At 37.5% G+C, this 26,797-nt stretch overlaps 1 protein-coding gene across 4 annotated transcripts; it reads right to left on the reverse strand.

Annotated features, from left to right (window-relative positions):
• Positions 1-943: 943 nt before the first annotated feature.
• Positions 944-25,793, reverse strand: zfyve16 (zinc finger, FYVE domain containing 16). Of its 4 annotated transcripts, none has more exons than XM_084400101.1 (18): positions 25,644-25,793; positions 24,660-24,773; positions 21,842-23,847; positions 20,468-20,564; positions 12,770-12,937; positions 11,941-12,080; positions 11,637-11,856; positions 10,650-10,772; positions 10,394-10,549; positions 9,339-9,563; positions 9,123-9,205; positions 6,308-6,412; positions 6,064-6,214; positions 5,362-5,442; positions 5,101-5,263; positions 4,055-4,160; positions 3,802-3,978; positions 944-1,972 (listed from the first exon to the last, which is right to left on the reverse strand). In XM_084400101.1, exons 2-18 carry the CDS (start codon positions 24,727-24,729, stop codon positions 1,814-1,816), a joined length of 4,230 nt encoding a protein of 1,409 aa, XP_084256227.1. In that variant the 5' UTR covers positions 24,730-24,773; positions 25,644-25,793; the 3' UTR covers positions 944-1,813. The 4 variants fall into 4 exon arrangements, 3 of the variants coding, with proteins under 3 accessions (XP_084256227.1, XP_084256226.1, XP_084256228.1); XM_084400100.1 differs by having other exon boundaries at positions 12,761-12,937; XR_014626275.1 differs by having other exon boundaries at positions 1,040-1,972; positions 5,345-5,442; positions 12,761-12,937; positions 25,644-25,784.
• Positions 25,794-26,797: the final 1,004 nt, after the last annotated feature.

A 26,797-nucleotide genomic window follows, 5' to 3' on the forward strand; every position in this document is an offset into this window, starting at 1 on the left:
ATTCATTTATTAGTTACACAAATCACATGAGTAATATATTTTCCAATCAAAAAGGCAACATTTGACTAAAGAGGTCAAGTAGTTCAGTGCCAGTCTTTTAATATTTCTATCGTAAGATATGCCAAACATTAATTTAATAACATTTAATAACGTTTAGCTGCTTGCATCTTACCTCGCGCTCTTTCTGCGTTAAAACTTAAGCATCATGCTAGATGTCATGCTCACAGTCTTTGGTTTTATTGGCCGTTTTAATAATTTTGACATTGGCGAGCGCTGTAATCAGAGGCAGACCAGACTGACAAATTAACTTGAAACTTTTTGACATCCTAACAACATAAAGAATATCAAATACTGGGGATGTGTCGTTCACATTCTCTATTGATATTGCGTTAATGTAAATAGCATATTTATGGCCGGGAGGGATAAAAAGAACATGGTAGTTTCTTCACTGCTAATCTTTCCCTTTCTGTCACTACGACCAATATTCTGTTTAACGGCGTATGTTTAACACTCGTCAGGAGCGCCCATAAACGCCTCTTCCGACGAGAGATACTGGATCCGCACAAACAGATCACAAATTAAGCACTGGTGAGGAAATTTGGCATCTTCATTAACTGGCATAATGATTGGCCGACCAAAGTTTAAATATCATGGAAAGTGTTCAGATGTGTTGAGATTTTATACAGGCCAACTTTAAAAGCCCGATTTTTCACTTCCTGGTTGGTCACACCAACAACACATCTGTAGTGTTAATAGTTGTGGCTGTTATTCAGCTCCAGTAAAATGAATTAATAGTCATTTAAAGCCAATAAAGCCAGGGTTTCAATAAAGACCTTTTCTTTATTCAATATAGTAGTGTGAAAATAATGATATAAATGTTAAAGCAAATTGTTTTATAGAGATGATTTTACAGTCTTTTTCCTTTACACTGAACTGTATTTTTGGTAAATATATGTGGTTTGAAACGAAACAACCAACAATTTTTATTTTTATTTTATAAGCATGACATCGAGTTATACACTCAACTGCGCTTTTTTTTGGGTTATAATTGCAGAATGAGTTATGCTTTGTAATTTTAACGCCCTATCAAAAATATCACCTTTAATCAACACATGAACTGTTCCAAAAATAGTATTTGAGCTTAATAAAAGCTTAATTGAATTAGCAGATGATTTCATCTATACATCTTCAAACTGAGGAGTATTTTTAACCTCTGTGTATTTTTTACAGATCGAGGAACATTGACTAATCATAAGACGCAGTACTTAGAAAGTACAATAATCGGTACATAAAATCTTCATATGGATTTTTACGTCCACACGAAGCTACTTCATATGGTAACAGTAAATTATGACGGATGGAAAAAAACAGAAACACCGCAGATTCCAGCTCAGAGAAACACGGACGTATAATGTGAGAAACGCAGGACTTCACATGCTCGGTCTCGGTGTGCGCAATCAAGTAATGATTATAATTCTCTGTATATCTGACATCATAGTCATACAAAAACAATTCAGTTTCGAGTTCAAACCAACGTTCATCGACCAGCATCAGACCCCGGAAACACCACCGAAGAAGCACAGCACAGTTCTCACGTTTTTATTTTGTTGCTCATCCAAGACCTCTGCTTTATTCTAAAGGATCGCTAATATAGTTCCACTTTAGTGAAGTGCTTTTTAATTTCCTTTTAAAATGCATCAAACTCTCCATACCTCGTCAGAAATCAGATAAGGAGTTTCTATGCATCTGCAACTCATCGGTTTATGAATGTGAAGGTTCCACTGGCTGCCTTTGATTGGAAAGTCAGCAGCGTTCAAATGCTCATTGAGATGTAGAAGAAAAACTCCATGTCCATGGTCTGATGCGGGACACAGGAGCTTCCTCCGTGGATGACGGGAATCAGGGCCCCGTCCAGATCGTTCATATACTTCTGAGGCAGGAGGTGGCCACTGGAGCCAGCCTGGTACTCAACCTACAAAAACACAATCAGTGGATTATAAATGCATTTTATGTATTTAATCTACATACTACAATCTCTTAAGAGTTAAAGGCAGGGTCGGCAGTAAAAAAAAAAAAAGTCACTTTTTTTTTTTTTACTTTATTTATACACCAATACATAATTAAAATGTAAGTACTCTGAAAAAGAGAGTATAAAAATCGAGTGTCTGTAGTCCTCTCAGGGCTGCAATAAACACAGCTACTTATTCCATTCACTCCCAACCCCTCCCTTCTGGGCTCCTTCCAAAGCCACGCCCCCAAAACACATGAACGCGCGGGAGGACGCGTTTGCCAGCGCCGAGCGGAGAGGAGCGCAGTGCATGTAGTGACATCATGTCAGAATCACATGTAATAAAATACCTAACTTTATAATTATGAATATAAACAACTAACATGGCTGTTAGTACTCACTATCAAGCTAGCATATCGATACTGGTAAAGTTAAAAAAATATTGAGTTTGATTCGGTAACGAGCTAGTAACATAAGGCAAATCTAAAAACAGGTTGCATTGATACACGGTTTCCCATTACCATCAGTTACACTGTGATGAAGGTGAATTTCGTGTAAGATTCATAACATATACGGTGTTTTGCATGTAAGAGCTTCCACGATGAAAGCACTGTTGGCTCTGATGAGGACTAACGTTACACTCCGGAGACAAGTAGCCTACCTTTCTACCTTACTAGTTCCTTTTTTTGCCTTGTTTGCCTTCGCTGACTGTATGTGCAGGTACTGGGAATAATTATCTGCCATAATTGTGATTCTTCCTAGCTTCCGTGCCTCTTCCTCTCCTCGAGTCAAACGGGTGCGCGCATGTGGGCAGCTCCTGTAGCGGCAGGGGTGGTAGCCATGGTAGCGAGGGAGAGTGACAGTCGCCCAGCCAATCATTTCATTCGTTCCGAATGGAATAAGTAGCTGTGTTTATTGCAGCCCTGCGAGGACTACAGACACTCGATTTGTATACTCTCTTTTTCAGAGTACTTACATTTTAATTATGTATTGGTATATAAAGAAAGTTTAAACAAATTTGGAAAAAAAATTTTTTGAAAAAACTGCCGGCCCTGCCTTAAATAACGAAGGAGTGATGCCAGTAACAAACCATTTTTTCCAAAAAGCAGCAGTGAAAAATGTTAAATGTCCCAGACTTAAAACTCTGAATCAAATGCTCAAGTCTCAAGATTCATTTCAGTGAACCGGTTCTTTCAATGAACTGGGTTAAATGTTGAATCAAGCGGTTTAATCCAAACCATTGATCTGCCAACAATGTTAACAGAAATCATATTTGTTCACAGAAGCTCAAACATACTTGCTTGATGCGTGAGAACCAATGAGGTTCATTCTCGCGTGTTATGCCGCGCGTTTGAGCTTCCGCAAAAACCAATGAGGTTTGTACTTGCACGTCAAGCAAGTACGGTTGAGCTTCTGTCCGCTGATCAATGTTTATATGTGAATAAAAGCCTAAATTAAATCAGTTAAACATATAAAGCGATCGAGTCTCTTCAGAAGACTTTCTTGGATTGGATTTCGCTCACAATTTCTTTTGAACCGTTAGTATTTCGGGTGAATAGAGTTTCAAGGGAGGGACAGAACTGTCTCAGAATTAATAAAAAAATATTTCCTATGAGTTTGGAACGACACGAGGGTGAGTAATTGGACAATATTTGGGTGAACTTTCAATTTAAAGGTTTTCTTTTGTTCAAAACAGCCTGTTTATAAGAGCAATTTCCATCTTACATTACAAAATGGGTTTCAGAGTTGATTCATCAACACTCCTGTGTAATTTAGTGCCGGAAATTATTTACCATGTCCGAGTCTGTGGAGACTCGGAGCGCGAGAGAGTTGAATCCATTGGCCATGAGCACGGAGAGGTGCGGGCAGAGGGCAGCGCAGCTGGCGGTGGCAATCTCTCTCTGAAACTGAGCTGATGATGTGAGGATGGCAGATAGGGAAACGTCTGAAGACTTCAGCAGATAGAAAACCTGATGGGAGAGAGACGGGACGTGAACCGGAGATGACAACGAGGAACTCATTGTGCGGGCATCACGCAGTACACACCTCAGTACACCTGATGTTTCGGCCATCCATCTCAAACTCAGAGTCCTGCTGGATCTTGACGCTGGACACTCCCTCCAGAGACTTGCCATCCACTGGACTGGAGACTCTGCAAACATGCAAACACACATAACATGTTATACTTTCTAAGGGGAATTATTTTTCACCTGACACAGCATCTTAACCACTGAAGGAAGCTGAAGGAATGAATTTTAAATAGTGCCCAATTAATGCAGTGAACATTTTCAAGGTTACTTGCAAGCAGCAGCCAAACCGATCAATAGTGCTTTATCACTCAGTAAAGTGATTATTCAGTACAGTATTGGCATATTGCACATCCATAAGAAAGCATCTGATAAGAACATACACTTCTGGTCAAAACCTTTGCTTTGGAATGCTGAAGTAGCCTAATATACTTTTATTCAGCAAGGATATATTAAATTGTATAAAAATATCAGTACCTAAGTAATATTGTGATAGTATAAAAAAAATAACTAAGCCAGACAGGGCTCAGATTAGGCCAGGATTAGTCCTTTTAGGGCATTTAAGTTGCTTTAATAAATGTGCCTAGAAAAAGACATTACTGATGTGCATCTTGAGACAAAACAATGGCACTGATGATGTATTTTAAGATATGCCAGTGCAAGTGGCTTTTAAGTTAAAACAGATCACACTTGCATTTTAGTCTGGGACTAGACTTAAGCCTTGTCTGTGAAACCGGGGGTTAAAACGTTACAAACGATTTATATTTCATATAAATAATCTTCTTTTGAATTTTCCATTCATCAAAGAATCCTGGAAAAAAAGTATGACTCTTTCCACAAAAATGTTTTCAACATTGATAATAATAATTATACGACGTAGACGTATACGTGCATTGTTAATAGAGCAATAATAATAATACTTGAGCATCAAATCAGCATATTAGAATGAATACTGAAATAAATGAATGCCTTGGTGAGCAGAAGAGACTTCTTTCAAAAACATTATCAAAAGTTTAGAAAGATTACGATTTTTAAGTGTAAACATGTATGATAAATCGTTGGTACCCAGTGTTGACAGGTGCGATCCAGTCGACCCAGCGCACATTGACATTTTCTCGTGTCTCTTCTGAATCTGCCTTTCCACAGGGTATCTGGAAGTCGCTCTGGTCCCTGAGGGCCTGTCGCAAACCCTCCATTGTCTCCGGAGGGATTTGCACCATTAACCCATCTAAAGATGAAAAGGGACAGCGTGATGATACAGCTCTGCTGTTTGAGAGTAATAATCTGATGTAGTGTTCAAAAAACTGACTTGTATAAAAGCATTACCCTCCACAATGCTAGATTTGGCAATAAATCCTGATGAGGCTTTCAGAGCACCATTAAACACCACAAAACTAGCTCCAGTCACTGCAAAACAAAGACTTGTCATCTGGTGATATCGGAAAACAAATATGATACAACAAACTTAATGAGTGTTTTCCCCAATAGAACTTGTAGAAAAGATATTACAACTATGGTTATTCATAAGACCATACAATACATTATAATATGCATTACAAGACATAATTAATGCATTAAAAATACTGGTAACAATTTACATTAAGGTTCAATAACATCAGTTAATGCATTTACTAACATGAACTAACAATGAGCAAAACATTTGTTACAGTATTTTCATTAATCTTTGTTAATGTTAATTAAAAATACAACCGTTCCTTGTTTGTTCATGTTAGTTCACAGTGCATTTACTAATGTTAACAAATACAACCTTTGATTTTAATAACGTATTAGTAAATGGTGAAATTAATATCAACTAAGATTAATAAATGCTGAAGTAGAATAGTTCATTCTTAGATCATGTTAACTAAAGAAGTTAACTAATGAACCTTATTGTAAAGTGTTACCAGCTTTTATATAGAATGCATTATTCAAGTGTAAGCAAACATTTTAGCCCATTTAAGAGAAAACACAAAGTTATTAAATATCGTTAGCTATATCGCCCAGGATTAGCAGCAGTGCTTGACAAACCTCTCCTGGTTTTTCCTGGTATGCTATTGGCTTGAGTCCGGTAGCTTCCGTCTTCGTTCTGCATGCAAACCAAGTGGGAATCGGCCTCTGTGCTGAAACACGCACCGAAACTGATCACATGCTCATTGGAGGAGTTCACCACCTTCAGCATCTGCAACAGCCAGAAAAACAACAACAACACAATCAATGACAACAACACAATAACAACAGCCTGACTGCTGCACAACTCAAATATAACTCTGACCTCATTAAACCTGGACTTGGGAATCTCGATGTAGCTGTTTCCCAGCTCCATGTGTACTCGCAGACTTTCCACCACAGGTAAACTGTACTGGTAGTTCCTCAGATCCTGTGTTAAAATCAGCAAAACACAAAAATGAAGGAGGATACAAAGTGTTTGGGGATACAAGGCCTATAGTCACACGTTTAACTACACTTGTAGTTCAGTTCTTTTGGTCCATACCACAAAAGAAAATGATACATTCAGTCCTGGTTAGCATTCACACAGTCATTTTTAAAACAGAGCCTAAAGATACAAAACAAAAAAACAGATTTCATGACGTATATTTTGCAACAGAACTTACCTAACATCCAAAACAATGCCGTGTGTGGGCTAAATGCGCTTGCTGTATGCGCGCACATATAATGCTATTTTTCCCAGCTGAGAACTCATGAAGAGCTTATAAAATGAATAAAGGAATCAAAACGGCAGCATGAATTCCTCTGTTGCACAAAAACAAGGATCTGCTCAAAGGAAAAGTGGTTCTGACACCTGTACCGAACTGTAATGGGCAACGGAGCTCCTGAGACGAGAGGAACCAGGTATGCTTGAGCATTCTGTCCTTTTTAAGGTCATATCTTGTGACATCACGTCCTGTTTTTGGTTCATTTAAATGTCTTTGGTCCACGTTGTGTTCCATGTTATGTACAGTCTGACTAGCATCAATCGTAAAGGACTACAGGGTGGGCCATTTATATGGATACACTGTAATAACATGGGAATGGTTGGTGATATTAAAGTCCTGTTTGTGGCACATTAGTATATGTGAGGGGGCAAACTCCTCAAGATGGGTGGTGATATATACATATACTAATGTGCCACAAACAGGACTTTAATATCACCAACCATTCCCATGTTATTACGGTGTATCCATATAAATGGCCCACCCTGTATTATAAATTCTACAGTGTGCACCCGGCTTACATGTACCTTCAGACTCAAATGGACGCAAAGAAGAATCACCAGAAATAAGTCAATTTTTATCAACTTAATTTTCACATTTTTCCATGCCTGTGTCCAGGAAAGTGGCCGTGAGCGTACTTGAAAGCACTATAGTTAGAACGGAGACCAAAGAAGCTCTTATATTCTCAGAAATCAAAAGTGGCTCAGAGCTCAAGTACACTTCGAGAGGCCTCAGTCTTGAGCGCTCTCTAATCTCCTTCATTAACTGTCCCTGAGCTAAACCCTCGACTCGGGTTTTACCTGGGTGGAAAAATAGCTTCAAACTATTTGAAATCCTTTACAATCTTTCAGGGAAAAATCATTCACAAATTAGAACATTTTAATCAAAACCACAATAAAACTAAAATTTAGATATTGAGTAAAAGGCTAAAACCAAATAATCTGGAATCAAATAACTATGATGTTTACCTTAAACATAAAAATACATTCTTTTCAAAGACATACACTACAGTTTATACAGGATCAGTAAAAAAAAAAAAAAAAAAAAGAGAGAAATTAACACTTTTATTCAGCAAGGAACCATTAAATTGATCAAAAGTGACAGTAAAAACATGTTCTGTTCTTTTGAACTTTCATCAGAGAATCTAGAAGAAAAAGTATCACGGTTTCCTCAAAAATATGACCTGTTCTCAACTTGATAATAATAAGAAATGTTTCTTTAACAGCAAATCAGATTAGAATATTAGAATATTTTTCTTAAGGATCATGTGACACTGAAAACTATGGAAGCTTGTTTCCGCCACAGAATAAAACATTTTAAGAGATAATTGCGACTTTTTATCTCACAATTGCGAGTTTACATCTCGCAATTCTGACTTTATTTCTCAGAATTTTGAGATATAAAGTCAGAATTGCGTGAAATAAAGTCGCAATTGCGTGTTATAAAGTCAGAATTGCGAGATATAAAGTCAGAATTGCGTGAAATAAAGTCGCAATTGCGTGTTATAAAGTCAGGATTGCTAGATATAAAGTAAGAATTGCGTGAAATAAAGTCGCAATTGCGAGATATAAAGTCAGGATTGCGAGATATAAAGTAAGAATTGCGTGAAATAAAGTCACAATTGCGTGTTATAAAGTCAGGATTGCGAGATATAAAGTAAGAATTGCGTGAAATAAAGTCGCAATTGCATATTATAAAGTCAGGATTCTGACTTTTTTTTCTCGCAATTGCGACTTTATATCACGCAATTCTCACTTTATAATACGCAATTGGGAGATATAAAGTCAGAATTGCATGATATAAAGTCGCAATTGCGTGTTATAAAGTCAGAATTGCGTGATATAAAGTCGCAATTGCGAGAAAAAAAGTCAGAATTCTGACTTTATAACACGCAATTGTGACTATTTCACGCAATTCTGACTTTATAACACGCAATTGCGACTTTATTTCACGCAATTCTGACTTTGTATCTCGCAATTCTGAGAAATAAAGTCAGTTGTGACAGTTGTCAATTGTGAGATAAAAAGTCGCAATTATCATTTAAAATTTTTTTTATTTTGTGGTGGAAACAAGCTTCCATAGAAAACTAATGTAATGATGCTGAAAATTCAGCTTTGCATCACAGGAATAAATTACATTTAAAAAAATCCAAATAGAAAATAGTTACTTTAATTTGTAATATTTCACAACATTACTGTTTTTACTGTATTTTTGATTAAAAAAAGCAGCCTTTGTGATTAGAAACTTCTTTCTAAAACATTAAAACAAACCAAGACTTCAAAACAGCAGTACATGACTGACCTTTTCATTCAAGTTTATATGAATGAGTAAAATACTGGCAGGACAGACAAGTGAGGGTTTAATGTGAACACGTACTGTGAGCAGATTCATGATGGTGTGTCCTGTCTCTTTAAAAACTGAGTCACGGAAACGCACGCTCACCAATGGGCAGGGATACACTGTAAAAAAAATAAACAACAGATCACATGACTGGAGGGGTGGAACTATGAGCTAATAATATGATATATTCTGATAACAATACATGCTTTAATAACAACATTTTCTTCTCTGGATGTTCTAATGAGGGCTCACCGTTGTATTGTGCCCCTAGAGCGAGCAGCAGTCGGAGGGGAAACACTTTAGCCCACGGCACCTCCAGCTTCTGAATCAAAAGACCACAGAGGAACGAGACCTGCGGCAAAGCAAGACCGTCCAGAGGCTGAAAGGTTGGAGTGAAGAACAGGACGCCTCCGTGGTCTTTACTGCCCAGGAAACTATCAGTGAATGTCACATTGCCAAGGTGCTCAACGAACTTCCCTGTGGTGGGAAAAATAAGAAACAACACCATATAAGCCACCATATGGCACTCATTAACATACTGAAAGTGTTGGTTAAACAGATCAAATATTATGCAACAAAATGCAGCAAAGCTAATAAAAAAAAAAATCCTGTATAATCTATTCTGCTATTAGTGTAGTAGTTAAAAAAAAATCTCTAAAGGCCAGAAAGAGGGTGGAATATTGGTTTTGGTGCCAAAATAAAAATAAAATGCTATAAAGAGTAAACTATGGCCCTTTAAGGCGGGACAACAAAGGTGAATAGGGTAAAAAAAATAAAGTAACTAATAGATATCACCATACTTACCCAATTGATTGATCACATAAATAATTGCAAACATATTTTGTATTTCTGATATGGTATGCTTAAATATTCAAATGAGGCATTATCTAATTAAATATGCACTAATAATATGCATACATTGCCCAATATTCAGATTTCTGTTTTGGAAAAGTCAGGATCAAACTTCTTGTTTCATTGTGTTGAGATATTAGAGTTAAAAAAAAAGAGATCTCTCTGTTTATCACTCCAGAAATCAGAAAATACTGTCAACAGCACCTTATTTTCACCATGCTTTAAGATGCATGAACAAACCCCTCAGTAAAAACCTTCAGAATATAGATGCGTAAGCACTGATTTCTGACTCAGGAGAACAAAATTTGCATTTAAAGATTTGTATTGTATTTGATCTAGTCTGAAACAACATGTTATGAAAAGCCAAATAGCCCAAAATATAAAAACTGCCCAGTGCATTAAAAAACAGTGTTTTCGCCAGTAGTGTCATGCCTTAAGAGTTCTGGGTGACGTACCTTTCTGTGCATCCTGGTATATACTAACATACAGGTTGAATACGTCTCTAGGCAGGCTGTTTTCCTCTGGGAGACACTCGATTATAAACACCAGCTCTTTCTGGCCAACTCCCTGAAGACCATTAGAGCTCAGACACCAGCACTTCTTCTCACAATCTACAACACAAACAGAGAGACGGAGAGCAATGATGTTCATCAAATGAACAAGTGGAACATGATCACATATTTCAAGTCAAGTTCAGACATCGTGACATACATGTGACGATCTTGACGTTCACCAGTAAATTGGCGTTGAGCACGAAGATCAGAGGTTGTGGGCCTCCCTCCTCCAACAGCAGCAATATTTGGCAAGCAGCAGGACGTTCCTCAACTAATAAATCTAATGAAATGAAAAGAAAATTACAGATTAAAGAAAAACAGCACCACATTATAAAGAGTTCGCTCTGAATTCTCACATTTGACTGTTGCGACAAAATAATAACCAAAACGGCAGTAGCTTCAGTTTAATTATAATGACATTTATATGCCAGTTTATATTCAATTAGATACTAATTAACCTCTATACATAAATAATATTTTGTCGTCATTAACAAACATTTAAAAAAATTTGTCAATCTAAAATGCGATCAAAAGAAAATATAAAACAGATAAATATTAAAAATAATTTAAATGTATTTTTATTTTTGTCAAATATATATAAATATATTTTGTATAAATTAAAACATGGGTGAAAAAGCATCTTGGTTGTATGATGAAGGATCTATGGATTCTTAATAGCATCCTGAGTGTGTGTGTTACTTTAAGAGAGCAAACATATACATCTGTGTTGTTTTATTTTCTTATTTTTAATTGTATTTTTATTTATGATATGTGTCCGGTTTCACAGACGAGGCTTAAGTCTAATCCCAGACTAAAATGCATGTTTGAGCTGTTTTAACAGAAAGCTACTTGCACTGATATATCTTAAAATATGTCAGTGTCATTGTTTTGTGTCAAGATGAAAGTTTTTTCTAAGGCACGTTTATAAAAGCTGCTTAAATGTACTTTAACTAAGACCAACTCCTGGCTTAATCTAAGCCCTATCTATGAAACCAGGCCTTAATTTAATAATCATTAGGCATTTATGTAGTTGTCATTTTACACCATTTAATCATTTTTTATTTCCCCCAGCCCTACCATTTAGACAGGAATGACCTTCAAAATGATGTCTACCATCTGATAGAAGCCTTTATAAAGTCCTTACCCCCATCTTCCTCCTCTCCTGTGGTAATGAGAAGTGGAGGCAGACCTTCGTCATCCTCCGGCACCAGACTGACCGCTCTCTGCACGCAGTTGCCCACCCCACAAAGCAGGCCGTAGTCCCACGGGCCTCTGACGGGCGGGCGGCTCACTTCAGTAGCGCTGTCAGAACTAACTCCGGCACTCTCAGTCTCATCAGACTCGCCAGGAATTTTACTGTCAGGCTGAAAGAAAGCAAATCAATTAATGACTTCAATTGTCACTATCAGTTATCTCCAGCATCAGTTTAGAGGATTTCGGCGTCTCACCCCCGGTGGGTCTGGCGTTACTGGGCTCGACTCCTGAGAGGATCTTCGGGTCTGTACGGAGAGTTTGGTGGTGTCGGCTACCTCACCGTTTGGCAGGATACCATCAGCAAACCACACGTGCTTCTGCTCACGTGGAAAACCTACAGGAACAAATACAGAAACACAAGCGACAGTGTCATTAGGATCAGGCTTGAAACGGGGTATCAAATAAAGTATGCTTGACTCAGATGTGATGAAGAGGAAATTTGTGTACTATTACACCAAAAGTTTGCTCACCAAGGCAGAATTTATTTGATAAAAAATACAGTAAAACCTGTAATATTGTTGAATATTATTACAATTTCAAAAAAATGTTTTTATATTTAAATATATTGTAAAATGCCATTTATTCCTGTGATGGAAAGTTGAATCTTCAGTGTCACAATGATCCTTCAGAAATCATTCTAATATGCTGCTCAAGAAATTAAATGAAAGCTGATTTGTGCCATATGTGCAATATGTTTGTGGAAACCATGATACATGATATTTTTTTCATGATTCTGAAAAAAAACATTTGAAATACAAACATTTTGTAATATTTAAATGTCTTTAATGTCACTTTTAGTCAATTTGATGCGTCCTTGCTGATTAAAAGTATTAATTTAGCTAGTGAAGCTAGCAGAGTCTTCCACTCTATATGATATGGAGTGCATGCACTTTGGGACGCAGTCACTCTTTCATTCGACAACTAATTATAGTAAGTGGAAGTGACTGTGTTTTATAGCCATAAGAGCTATAACTCTATAACACTCAGCATTCTGGCTCAGAGTGCAGTGCGTACCGTCATTACCGGGGTGTTTGAGGACAGACACGGGGACCATGACGGTGGGTGGGGGAGAGTTGAGGGTGCCGGCAGCACGGGCCTGCTGCATGGGTGGTATGGTGGAGCAGTACTCTGATGGGATGTTGGGATTGGGACTGGGCCCAGTGGGGCTCATCATTCTCTCATGGGCTTGAGCTGCACACAGACAAACAAAATCAGTCGTTCCTAAATCAGGCGTCTTTTCAGTGTAGTGAATGAAAGGTGATGCTGGGACAGAGGATGATTGAGAGAAAGGAACAGTGGGGTAGCACATCATTTTACAGTCCTGTTCCCCATGCATATATACTAAGTTCTTATTATAGTAATTGCAATAACTGGGTAATAACTAGGTACTAACCCTAAACCTAAACTTAACCCATGTAATTGCCTTATATTACCCAGTATGTTCTTAGGTAAGAACACTGTAAGTGCACGTACTGTAAAATAGAGTGCAATCAACAGTAGATTTTTGTAAATTTAGACATTTTGCTGTAATGAATGAGGAATAAGAGGAAAATTTGTTATAACTCGTGCATAACTTTTGTTAACAGCCTAAAGACAATATAAAGTGTAAATTTATGCAATTTTTAATAAATCTTCCCGGTTTTGTTAACGATTTATCAGTGTAAAGAAAAAACTTAATGTAATAACTTGCTCAATATCTGACTTTTTAAATAATATAACATTAGATTATCCAATAATATCATAGCCTAATATGCAAAAGTATGCCCATTCTAAATGATTTATAAACTAATATTGTGCTTTACTCAGATATATAGTAGTGGCCAAAAGTGATGCCTGGAAGGGAGTTTTGTTTTTAAAGAAAAAGCATACTTTGACTACAACATAATCAGTTATTAATATTTCGTTGGTTCCCTCTTGTTTTTGCATGTGTTCACTATTTCTTTGTACGACAGCCTGACCCAAAAATATCTGCACAATTTGTCATGTTTCATTGCGTTATCACAAATAAAACAATTGACTACAAGCAATATGCTTACCAAAATCTTTACGATTTTTTTGGGTAATATTTGAATAAAGGGTGGACTAATGTGCTGTCATCGATAGACGCTTCTCCACCATCGGGTCGAACGGTTCTAAGAAACGGTTCCAGTTATATTTCCACTTGAGCTTGATTCGGCACGGCATGATCACAAACTGCTTTCGGCCTGAATTGAACCGCGCAGGTAGAATACGTCGCCCTTCAGGACTGGTCACTTGTCCAGTTTTTCTCTGTAGCTGGCCAAGCTTGCTATTTGAGCCAAGTTAACACTATTTAATAATAAAAATAAAAGAAATATCTGATAATCCTCCATAATGCGATCACTATTTACATCTCATACCATCTGTAAAGTCTTGCAGAGAGATAAAGTGTGGACTGACGCATTTGTATTACATTTAAAAGAGCTCTGATATCAGCCATGCATTGGAAAATGAAACCAAATCCATACCGGCTGGGCCGGATCAGCAGTGAACGTAACGGGAATGGTTTGGCCCAATGGTGGAAAAGCGGCTCATGTCTTTGTGTGAGGAACGGTCAATATTTACAGAAAATATTACCCTCCACTGCAGTCGAGTGAGTCAGTTCCTCACACATATAACTTCCATACGACTTTAAATAAAAGCACACTGTCAAGTATGAACTACTTTTATGGAGCTTGATAAACATTGGTTTATATGCTTTCATTTCATTAAAAAAAAGAACAGCATCAACATACTGCCGTTTGCAATCCACAAAATAAAGTCAAGTGGCTTTGAAACAACTTGAGTGAACGACGACAGAATTTACATTTTGGGGAGAACTGCCCCTTTAAATGCACTGTGAATGCAGTGAAAGATGAGGTCATACATCAAATATATTTATATACTGTACCGTTCAAAAGTTTGGGCTCAGGAAGATTTATTTTGAAAGAAATTAACTTCAGCAAGGATGCAATAAGTTGATCAAAAGTGACAGTCCAAAAAAAAAAGTCAAATAAATGCTGTTGTTTTGAACTTTCTATTCATCAGAGAATCCTGAAAAAAAAGTATTATGGTTTCCACAAAAATATGAAATAGCAAACGTTTTTTCAATATTGATAATAATAAGAAATGTTTCAAATCAGCAAATTAGAATGATTTCTGAAGGATCATGTGACACTGAAGACTGGAGTAATGATGCTGAAAAACAGAATAAATGTTTTACTGTATTCCTTGGTGAACACTATAAAACATTATAAAAGATTCCAAACTTTTGAACGGTAATATATTTGCTGCACACTTAATTTAAAATGTAATTTTACACTAGATAAAAAGTGTTGACCTGTGGTAAACCAAGTTATAAGCAAAGTCCAAAGTACAGACCTCATTCAAGCTGAGTCACATTCTAATAAATCAAACCCATCAAATGTTTACAACACCACAGGCTTGGCGTCTTTAACCGAGAGCACTGAGGGTCAATCACAGCAAGTTGTTATTAAAGTGATGGGCAACGAGCCACCAAACTGAACTCAAGAAACAGGACGTCCAGTGCAAACCACAGCCCAGTGTGCAGACACCCTCTCAAGCCATTAGTCATTATGTTGATTAAGGCTCATGGATGCTCATCGACCTGATTACACTGGCACTGCTTGTGACACCTGCAAAACATGTCAGCTAGAGGCACAAACGCCAAAATATGCTGGCTCACGGCGAAAACGGCTACCACGACAAGACAGATGGAAACTGTGAAGCCAAGAAACAGCGGGACGAAACGTCCTTGAGTATTTGGAAATTCACACTGGAACAACTAAAGTTAAAGTTAAAAAACGTAAAAAGAGTTAACAAAATAAAGCCACTGAGTGATTATTCGGTTCAGTGATGTCCTAATCTTACCTCATCCCAATTTAACTCCAACCCAAATTCTGTTCCAGGTTATTCACGGGTTGCATGTTAGTCTCCCAGGACGGCGTTAGTGTGCACCGAGCGGAGGAGGAAGTGTCCATCTTGCCGATGAGCGCGAGAGAGTCCGCGAGTGACTGAGATAGAGGGCGCATCCTTGAGCCTCTCTCATCCCGGATGGGGCGCAGCTCACTTCCGCAACCCCACACTGAGTTCTCGTCTGTCCTGGACCAGGTTCCAGTCCTGCGAATATCACTGGCTCCGAGTGCAAGCTCAGTCCGTCACACACACGCACAAGGTCGTATTAAATGGCTGCCCTGGGCTGAGAGTGGTGACAAACCCTCCTTTCCTGAAATGTGTACTGTGCTGAAGACAAGATGTGTGTGTGTGTGTGTGTGTCTACATCGATTCCTCAACCCGGAGAGTGAATGAGAGAGAGAGTGTCACGTATACTGCACCAGGTGGGTCCTGTACACACACACACACATTCAAGGACATGCACCAGTGCCCTGGCTCCACCCAGCCCTGCACCAAACCCTGCGAGAGCTGGCTGGCGACTGACGCTCTGTGATGAATGTCCTTTTTAATGAGCAAATGGACCGCACGCTCGGCCACACACCGTGTGCCAACCTCTTTTTATAGACCATCCAGGACGAGAAAAACAAAAAAAACAAAAACAAAGCCCATTACATCAGTCCTTGAAAAATAAAAGAGCTTCGGATGTTTTGACCAAAAAAAAAAGTTTGCCACAAATTAAAAGGGACTCAAGTGCTCCATGAGCCAGTGTTGTTATTGTCACCTAAAACTAGTAACTAATAAGCTGAAATAAATCAAATACAAATATGAGATGAAAAAGGTTGCATAGGCAACTAACTGAAATAAATAAGTTGAAGTGGAAATACAGAAATGACTTCAACTCAAATATAAACTGAAGCTAAATAAGATGAAAACTAATAAAAGCACAGAACAAAATTGCTAAAACAAACTAAAAGGAACTGAAAAAGATATAAAAATAAATTCTAATGAATAACACTAAAATAACATTGTCATGAGTCTTAATTCATGACAGCATTATGTCAGCAAAGGTGTCAAGTAATGAAGTACAAATACTTTGTTACCTTACTTAAGCAGACATCTTGGGTATCTATAGGCCCTACTTTACTGGAGTAATTATTTTTCAGCCGACTTTTTACTTCTACTCCTTACATTTTCACGCAATTATCTGTACTTTCTACTCCTTACATTTTAAAAATAGCCTCGTTACTCCTATATCACTTCGGCTTGTTTTCATTCCGGCTTGTCATCGTAAAAAAAATAAAATAAATAAAAATATCCAGATAAATCGCGCGATCCGGATAGAGTTAATTTGATTGTGGTTGGATGAGAAGTATAAACATATACCATTCCGACACCCTATTGGTTTGTACGCGAGATTGGGCGGTAAAAAAGGGTTTGGGCGGGTGGACAAAATTTGAGCTGGTTTGGGGTCAGTTCGGCGTTTTTCAAACATCTACATTTTAAAGTCTAATTGGTTAAAAAACTAAACTAAAGTGTGCATGTAGTCCATAAAATCAGTCATCATGACATTACTGTACACACACGCCCATGCAGAGTCAGCTGGCGTTGACGTCGCCAACGAGCATGTACTTTTAGCCAATCAGTGATCAGCAGGCAGACGCGATTTAGCGCGATAAGTTGAAGCTGTATGTTCAAGTGATTGCTAATGCCAAAGTGACATACTATACAGTAAGTTGTATCTACAGTAAAGAAGAGTGAGATAGTGAGCAACTCTAAAAACGTACATATGTGGTGGGAGATGACTCGATGGTGAATATAACTATATACAAGAGGAGAGAGCACAGTTGAATGACTTGAATTGAAATCGAATATGGGACGAGTCCTGTCCATGGTCATGTGCACACTAGCCTAGCCAGACATCTGCAACTTTTACACCGTCCAGACTGCATTCGCTCTACTCGTCCCTGACAGCTGCTGAAAAAGGTTTGAATCAACGATGAATCAGTGTTTGACTGCTAAATTGTTCTGCAATGTGTACTTCCGAGGGTTAAAGTCATCGGTTCATTTCTTGATTGCCGTTTTGACAGTATCCACCTGGACATTTTAGTCATATTTGCTAATTCTCCTTAATTATTGCCCTGTTTTGATCTGTTTTCCTGGAAAATGTATTTGTTTTTTATTTAATTTTATCATCGGTTTGTTTTAAGGAGATAAAAATGGTGCTTATAAACCTTGAATGACATGGTAATAAAATTATATCACATTATTTTGGCAGTCAAATTTTGGGCGGTTTTTTTTTCGGGTTTTGGTGAGCTTTTGGCCTGGAAATCACCGTCCCAATCTGGCAACACTGTGCACCATTACAATACTTATAGGCAATTAGTCATCATATCTTCTGCTCCATGAAACACGTTAATGCTCAGTAGTACACATATATGGTTCTTTAATGTATTTGCATTGTACTAAAATGCGTTCATTTTCAATGGGCATATATGAAAATATATATATATATATATAGCCTTTAATTTAATAAAAAAAATAGAAAAGTATGCATTAAAAATATTACAAAGTGTGAAAGTATAGTTACAAATTAAATGGGTTATTCACTGCAGACAAGATGGGATTTTTATCAAACTTGGCTGTTTATACAGTAAAATGCGAAGAAAACGAAGAGACTGTATAACTAGTAGGGCTTTGACTCCGAACTTTGTTATTCGAATATAATTCGAATATTTAAAAAAAATAATGATATTCGAACGAATATTAGGCATCCTTTAATATTCGAACCTGTTATGGGCATTATTTTTTGTAAATGTTGTTTTCAATTCAGATTCCGAGGCTTTTTCACGCCTGGTGAAGTTGTGAATCGCGAGCTCATTAGCAAGGCTATTATTGGTCATCTGGGCTCCTGTAGGTGACGTTAGCGTCCTGGTTAGCGCCTATTTTGTATACCAAAACAATGGCCGCGCCAACGCCTACAACAACCACGCCTGACGAGGAGTTCGAAATCTACACTCCTGACAATTTGAAAAGCAACGTGTGGCGCTACTTTGGGTTACCAAAGAAACAAGGAAAAATCACGAGTAAGGACAATGTCCATTTTTTTATAAAAAAACACAACAACAAAAAACAGTCCTACCAGTGTGTTTTTCTTCTGAAAACATCATCGCCTGCCTATTGACATTGACTGATACACTGTCCTCTGGTGGACAGAAAATATACAACTTAAGTTTGATACCAATATAGGTCTTACAGAAGGCATTTTAATGGTCAAAATATTATTAATACATATTCGAATATATTCAAATATTAATAAACAAACAAACTTCGAATATGATTTTGGGGCAAAAGTCAAAGCCCTAATAACTAGAGAAACAGAGAACAAGGCATGCCAAAAACTTCAACACCCATTCGTTAGACTTTTGCTGACAAATAAACAGGTATATCTGGGTGAAGGTAACATGGAGAAACATGGACAGTGACATTGTAATAATGCAAAGCGGGTTGAAAATCGGCAAACTTATCCTTTAAGTGAAGTTTATTGATTGCAAGAAAACTGGTTTTCTGCCCTTTGACCATCAGCAAAATGTTACACCTTCCACAACATCTGACCAACACATAAAGTGACCAACTGCAGTTGTTTTGCCTCATGTGCAAAACAAATGAAATGCGTGTAGAAACGCATTAAAAAAAACACGCAAACTATAATGATACCTATATAAGTGCCCACTCTTTTTTCAAATACAAGGTCAATATTGATTTTCACTAATGACAAAACAACAAATTATCCGTGAATTTATATGGAACTAAGCTTTAGGAGCTTTCCATCTTTAATCTCCTCATGTTACGTTGCATTCAGAGATCGACTATTTTTGACTGTCAAAATGCCGGCGAACACAGAGACAGAGAGTCGTTCAAAATCTTTCTTTTTAGTAAACTCTGCGTACACAAACAATGTTCTCAATGCTGGAGTTCATGTGTAGAGCCCCTGGTGACACTTCCAGCACAGTTTCATGTTGTGTCGAGCCTTCTTAGTGTTTTAAAAATAGCGATTTTTGATGCTATCATAGAAGTGCCCCATTCACTCCCATTCAAAAGGCAATTTGACCGAAAACGAAAATACGGTCAATCTTAAAAGTGGCGTTTCCATTCTAATTATGCTTTTACACGAAAGTTTGCCTCGGGTAGATTAGCAAAAAGAGCCTAGATTGTATTTTGGCGAGAGTTACCCTTTAAAAAGCTGTGCCATTTTACAAAGATAAGCTGATTTGGTGGAATTTTTTATCTATCTATCTAAATAAATAAATAATAGTACATAGGTCTGGTGAGTAACCATAAAAAAGGAACTAGCCTAGATTCTACTGCAACTTGCCCTGATATATCTTAAAATATGTCAGAGCCATTGTTTTGTTTCATGATGCACACCAGAATTGCATGTTTATAAAAGCTAATTGAACTAAGGCCAAACCTAAGCCCTGTCTGTGAAACCAGGCCTCAGAGTTTGAACATTAACTTAATGGTTACAGCTTTCATTATTGATGTGAACTGGCCTTTAGAGTTTCTGTCTGTCCAGAACAATTATTTCACAGTGGTTCTTCCACAAAAGCACTCAATTTATCAACCTAATTTGTGTCCACCTAGACCTAAACAATGCATCAAGTGCCCCATTTCTACACTGACATGAACTACTGCCACAGATTGTCTAACCTTTAATGTATGGGTGTTATTATTATGATGGAAATTTTAAATATTGCAGTAATTTCATTAAGACAGACTGGCAGCATGTTAAAGTGGTTAAGCAGCACTCACCTCTCTGTATGGTAACATGGCAGATGACACAAACCCTGGCCTCTTTGTCCAGGTATTTCAGTCTGCATTTACGGTTGCAGCAGCCGGCACAGTACACCTGCAAAGCAGACAACATTATTCACTCAAAACACTGGGTAAACGCAGTACTTCATCAAGCATAAACCCGGAGAAAACTCTCTAGCGTCCTTTAGCCCATTTTATTTATTGCCCCAATATGTCATGAAAACGGCAACTCAGTGCAGCAATTCAAGCTGGAAACTATATCAGCGCTAAAAATACATCCTGCTGACCCGGCAAATCTGCCTCTATATTTAGTACCTCCAGTGGAGAATAAACCCTACACTGACGTAATGAAAACAAAAGAGACCTCACAAAGAAAAGCTAAAATGAATACTTTTGCTGTCTAAGGCGGAGGACTACAGGTTTAAGGCTTTTCCTGCGGTTATAAATAGACAATAACTAACACAACGGCAGGGTTGTGTCACAGATTTTGCTCAAAATCAAGGCAGCTGACTGCATGTAAATTCATTGATTCACACTGCGGTTATTTGCCGTTCACCTCTGAAAGTCACAATACATTCAACAACTACAAAAGTCACTTTCAGAACTGAAGCAAACACATCACCGAGCTCATTTATGCCAAATAGACTCTGACCGGGTGAAAGGGGACTCGTTTGTAAGAATGACCGTCTGACTGTACATATCTTGCTTATTATGTGGATACTCACACCACCGTAAATAATAAATGAAGATGAAATATTAATTTGAGTTTAAACTATTTTGTTATTTGAGAAGAAAGAGCGCAGAGTAATGTTGTAGACAAGGAAATCGCTTCTCTGGGACAATCGCCAATTATACAGTTTAAAACAAGAAAATAAACAATTTATTTTTTAATTATTAACCAAATAAATAAACAACTATTCAACCGTTTTTAATGTTTTTGAAAGAAGTCTCTTATGCTCACCAAGGCTGAATTTATTTGATCAAAAACACAGTAATATTGTGAAATATTATAATAACTGTTTTTCTATTTGAATATATTTTTAAAAATGTACTTTATGATGATGCAAAGCTGAGTTTTCAGCATCATTACTCCAGTGTTCAGTGTCACATGATGCTTCAGAAATCATTTTAATATGCTGATTTGCTCCTCAAGTAGCATTTCTTATTATTATCAATGTTCGTATTTTTGCAGAAACCAAGATACAATTTATTTTCAGGATTATTTGATTAACAAAAAGTTCAAAAGAGAAATCTTAACATTATGAATGTCTTTACTGTCACTTTGATCAATATAATGTATCCTTGCTGAATAAAAGTATTCATTTCTAAAATCTTTTTGAATGGTTGTGTGTAGATATATAACAAACGTACCTTTCCACATGCTCTGCAATGGTGTCTCCTCTTAGTAAAGGTGAATTTTTGTTCACAATTCATGCAGTTAGGGGCCTCAGAGTCAGGGACCCACGGTGGCTGCTTAGCTCCCAAACCCTCGGCCTCGAGACCTGCCGGATCGACAGATGATTCCCTGTCCTCCAGGGTCTCTCCAGGGTACGGTGGCGGCTCTGAGAGCTCATCGTGCCCGTAACTGGCATCATATTGCTGATAAGAGGGAGGTTCACAGTCATTTTCATCTCGGTTGGGCGAAATCTGCGAGTCGTTCTCCGCAGCAGGACCTGCCAAATCGGCTTCAGCACGACTGCTTCTGTGTCTTTCCGATGGAGGCCGAGCGGTTTGGTTGGACGACTGCTTCGGTCTCGCCCCGCCGTAATTTAACTCTTGGTTGGGGGAGCAAACTGACTGAATCTCAACAGGGCTGGTTATGTTTTCATGGCTAATTGTTTGCGTGGAGTCTGTTCTCAGCGGGCTGCTGTCCTGAGACGAAGAAGACACGTTTGAACCCTCGCTCTCCTCCATATACTGAAGTGAGCCATCGCTCTCAGGAGAGGCAAACGTGTCTACTTTACAGCTCTGCAGTTCCTCATCTAAATAGCCATCGCCATTTCCGTTAAATTCTGAAAAACCATCATCTGCGAATTTTTCTGCATCAGCGTCAGAGTTGATTTTCACCCCCTGACCCATTAGAAAGGCATCTAGCTCCTCATCCGTGACCATCATCGCGGTCTGGTCACTTTCAGGAAGGTAATCGTTAGCGATACCGAACTCATAGGAATAATTTGGGCTCTCTGAATAGGGTGGTGACGGGTTGCTTTCACACATATCTCTACAGGTTAGTTTATCTGTAGGCGAAAAGGTGCGCTTAAAGTTTCTTTCAGGGTAATGGCCTGAGACAGCGGACGCCCTTTCGGGGTTCGACATGATCTGGACTAGCTCAGGTTCGTCTTCAGGTGAGGAATCAGGCCTACTGGAGGAGAATGGATTTGCAGGCTCTTCTAAAGGAAGAATTAACTCTTCGGCCTCTCGAATTGCTGAGTTTATTTCCAGTTCGGCCTCATCTTTGGTTTCTATCACTGCTGCCTTTTGAGGGTCTAAAGACGCCACGAGAGATCCACACATAGAAACGGCCATCGGCAAACACGACAGAGAAGACTCCTTCTCCGAGGAGGGACTTCCAGCTAAATCTTCTGGATTTTTGACACCAGGATCTTCACACAGTTGTGCATCTTTTGAATCCGGCTGGAGCGATACAGCATGCTCATCATTCGTTACTGAAACATCTTCATCTGTAGCATGAGGACCTGAATTACTAACATCTTCCTCATTCATTGGATCGCATTGAGAATTGTTCTGATCACTGAAGCTTGATTCTTCAGGACAAGAGCTTTCGGTCTGTTTGCACTCCAAAGCTGTGATGCTAGCTGATCCATGAGGGTCACTAAAGGCCGGTAATATGACATCCAGCAGACTGAAGGAGTTAGAGTTAATCTCAGAGTCATGTTTTGGTAATTCACCGTGGTTGGATTTAGAAAAATCTTCTGGACAAGATACTACAGGACTCTCGAAGTCCACTAGAAGCTCCTCATTGGTTTGCTTCTCAGGAACGTCCAGCTCTTCCTGACTACTGGCTTGCTGGAGGTTTGCAGAACCCGTGTCATTCACCAGGTCACACACAGGCTTCAGCGACCGGTCCGGACAAGGAGGAGCCGAACTTTTGTTACCTCTGCTATCGACGGAGGACAGGAGGTCCACACCTGTGAGTGGCCGTTCATTTGAATAAGAATCCTTTTGGTTTAGGGTAATACTTTGTGATGTAAGTCCATAGTGCAGAGCGTTGACATCTGGGAGTGTTTGTGAGACTTCTGGGAGTGTCGGTGAGACCTCTGGTATGAAGCTCTGAATATCCAAATGGTGACCCGGGACGAGCGTGGAGTCGGGACAAGGAGGGCTTGTATATGTGGTGGACTTGTTCTCAAGCTCCTCTGAAAACAAAGTGAAACATTAAATTAATTTATAATATAGTTTACATCAAAACATCACCTTAACCGTGCAAACGGTACTTTACTTTTTTGTTCTTTTTTTTCGCTTTGGTACTATTTTACTACTTTTTGGGCGGTGATATCAAATTAAAATTTGGAACACAACTTGGTTAAACATATAGCTTTGATTTTATAGCAATTTTAGGGTCCAAATGATTTATTAACTATAAGATCAGACAGCATATATGTATGATATAGCTTTTTATTTGCTTTATGATATTATAAAACTTTAGAAACTAGCTATAAGATATATACATGTTTTATATATATATATATATAAGTAAGATTTTTCAATGATTTTGTTCATCAAGGCTACATTTATTTGATCAAAAATACATAAATTCTGTATTCAAATTCATGATTTCTATTTAAATATATAGTAAACTGTAATTTATCAGTTTACAGCATCATTACTCCAGTCTTCAGTGTCACATAATAATAATAATAATAAATAATAATGAATTATTATCAATGTTGAAAACATAGTTGTGCTGCGTCATATTTTTGTTGAAACTTTAATAAATTTTTTCAGGATTCTTTGATGAATGAAAAGAGCAAAAGAATAGCATTTATTTTAAACAGAATTTCATTAATGTAGTGTGTGTATATACAATTTGAATTCAGGAAAATTTAGACACTGGTCATTAAAATTAAAATTAATTAAACCCCAAATGTATTGCTGTGCCCTCACCAATTAAGAAGTGCAAAATGAATATTTGTAACACTATATTAAGAGTAAAGCAAACATTTCAAACCTGCATTGAGTTCAAAGTCATCCAAAAGCTTGTCCAGGTCGCACACAGCAGCCTTAAAATAACTGTCCATCCTAGGACGGGATACGATACACCTCACTTACCCCTGCAGAGAAACTGGGGCAGATGGGACAGAACCACAAGTTAAAAATCATACATTTCCCCCAAATCTGACTAGGTAGTTTCAGACACTGGATAGTCAAAATAAGAAACAAATAGACAAGAATTCCTCGATGCTTCAATAAAATAAGTCACAAATGCGTAGGGAGGAATATCTAAGATATGTCAAGCAATAAATTATGCATAATGAGCAAAACCAAATGTTACTGAATATTTTTAACATTTGCATTGGCAATAACTCTTTTAGATGTTTAGCTTGTTTTACTGTGAAATGAAAAGGGGAAATGTGATTTCACCAGGTCTGCAGTGCAAATCAGACTTGAAAAACACATTGTAAACAACAACACATTATAAACAAGAAAATATAAATACAAAAACAATATATTTAATTAATAAACAAACAAACACAGAATATGGAAACTGTCCAGGATTCATCAACGATATATCAACGTTTCCAAAGGGCTGTTAATTACTCATCTAAACGAATAGGATAACGTTCACTTTGTGCTTTTTATACTTATTATTTGCTTTAATAGCAGTAATGCCATTATTTAACTAAGATAAATGGTCAATAATTACCCATATGACTATCATTTTCCTGCCCAGAGCACTTTGCTGTCAAAAACTAAGAAAGCACAGCATTAAAACCGTTTTAACACACAATAATAAGACTTTCTTAAAATCAACCCTATAACAGCAAAAAATAAGCCGTAATTTATTATTTTCATAAAGTTATATTAGCTGTTCAATTATCATTAGCAATCTGCTAACTAGCTTCTAGCGGTTAGCGTCAAATCAAACACAAACAAAAATACACATGAAACGGGAATATTATTTTTGATGATATCATTCCGCTTCATTAGCTACCTTCATATGTGTCATTGTTCAGTCGTCTTCGTTTTTGCTGTATTCATATGAAATGTTAGTGTATTTCACCATTAGCAGCTCGCTAATATTTTCTGGTTCCTCACAGTCAGTGAATTCCACAGTCGCTTGCGCGAGCGACCATTTCCACCCGGCGCAAGAATCACTGTTTAAAGGGGACGCGCACTATTTTTAATTGTGAAATTTTTTCTTTTATTACAGTATGTTAATGTAAGTCTATAATATTTCAGTAATGGTATACTATATAATACTATGGAAGTTTCCTTCACAGGATAAAAAAAGGTAATTGTGACTTTTTATCTTACAGTTCTGACTTTTTGTCACAATTGCGAGTTCATTTCTCAAATTTTGACTTTTTTTCTCGCAATTCTGAGGGGAAAAAAATCACAAATTGCAAGATATAAACTCAGACTATTATAATATAATATCATATAATATAATATAGGCTATATGGGATGCTCTGATCAGGATTTTTGAGCTTTTGAGCTTTATATAAGTAATAATTAAGCTCTTTGTTGAATGTCAGTGTTTTTTTTTTTGTGTGTGCGTGTGTGTGTGTGTGTGTTTTCACATAAGTAAAACCACAGACGTTATTTACAGTATGGATTGTGGTTTTAACTGAGAATCAAATAAATAAGCACAACAAAGATTCATTTTACAATGAACATTTTAATAAGCCTTTAAAAACAGCTGGCTTTTGCAAAACACTCTCCATATTAGGATACTCCGGCTTAATAAAGAGCCTACAAGCCTTAATGTCAAATTGAGCATAATTACAACCCATAAGGTGCGTGTAATTAAACATTGTCCAAAATGTGGACAAAAAGAAATAGAAACACTATAACTCATAATTGAACAGAATTAGTAGTAGGCTATGATACAAAAATTATCAGGAATTATTCAGCAATCGTTGAGTATTTGTGTCCTTCCTTCCTACGTCCTACTTAAGTAAGGCAGAATTCTGCAAACTTTTTTGCATTTTGGGAATAGTAAAAATGCATATTTGCAAAATGCATAAATGCATATAATTTTTTGCATATTTGGGAATCGCTCACCATCAACACCCAAATAATATAATATAATATAAAATAATATAATTTTTTTGTTTTTCTTGTTTCCAACAGCAACACAAATAA

The sequence above is a fragment of the Rutilus rutilus genome (assembly GCF_951802725.1).
Source record: "Rutilus rutilus genome assembly, chromosome: 25".
In the NCBI taxonomy this organism is placed as follows: Eukaryota; Metazoa; Chordata; class Actinopteri; order Cypriniformes; family Leuciscidae; genus Rutilus; species Rutilus rutilus.

What these genes read in the sequence shown, in the direction of transcription:
- zfyve16 (XM_084400100.1), bottom strand. Translation starts at nt 24,729, where the DNA reads ATGGACAGTTATTTTAAGGCTGCTGTGTGCGACCTGGACAAGCTTTTG. An exon ending in ATACCAGGATGCACAGAAAG is followed by an intron (nt 9,564 to 10,393) that starts GTACGTCACCCA and finishes TTCCCACCACAG; the next exon opens with GGAAGTTCGTTGAGCACCTT. An exon ending in GAAACATCAGGTGTACTGAG is followed by an intron (nt 3,979 to 4,054) that starts GTGTGTACTGCG and finishes CTCTCCCATCAG; the next exon opens with GTTTTCTATCTGCTGAAGTC.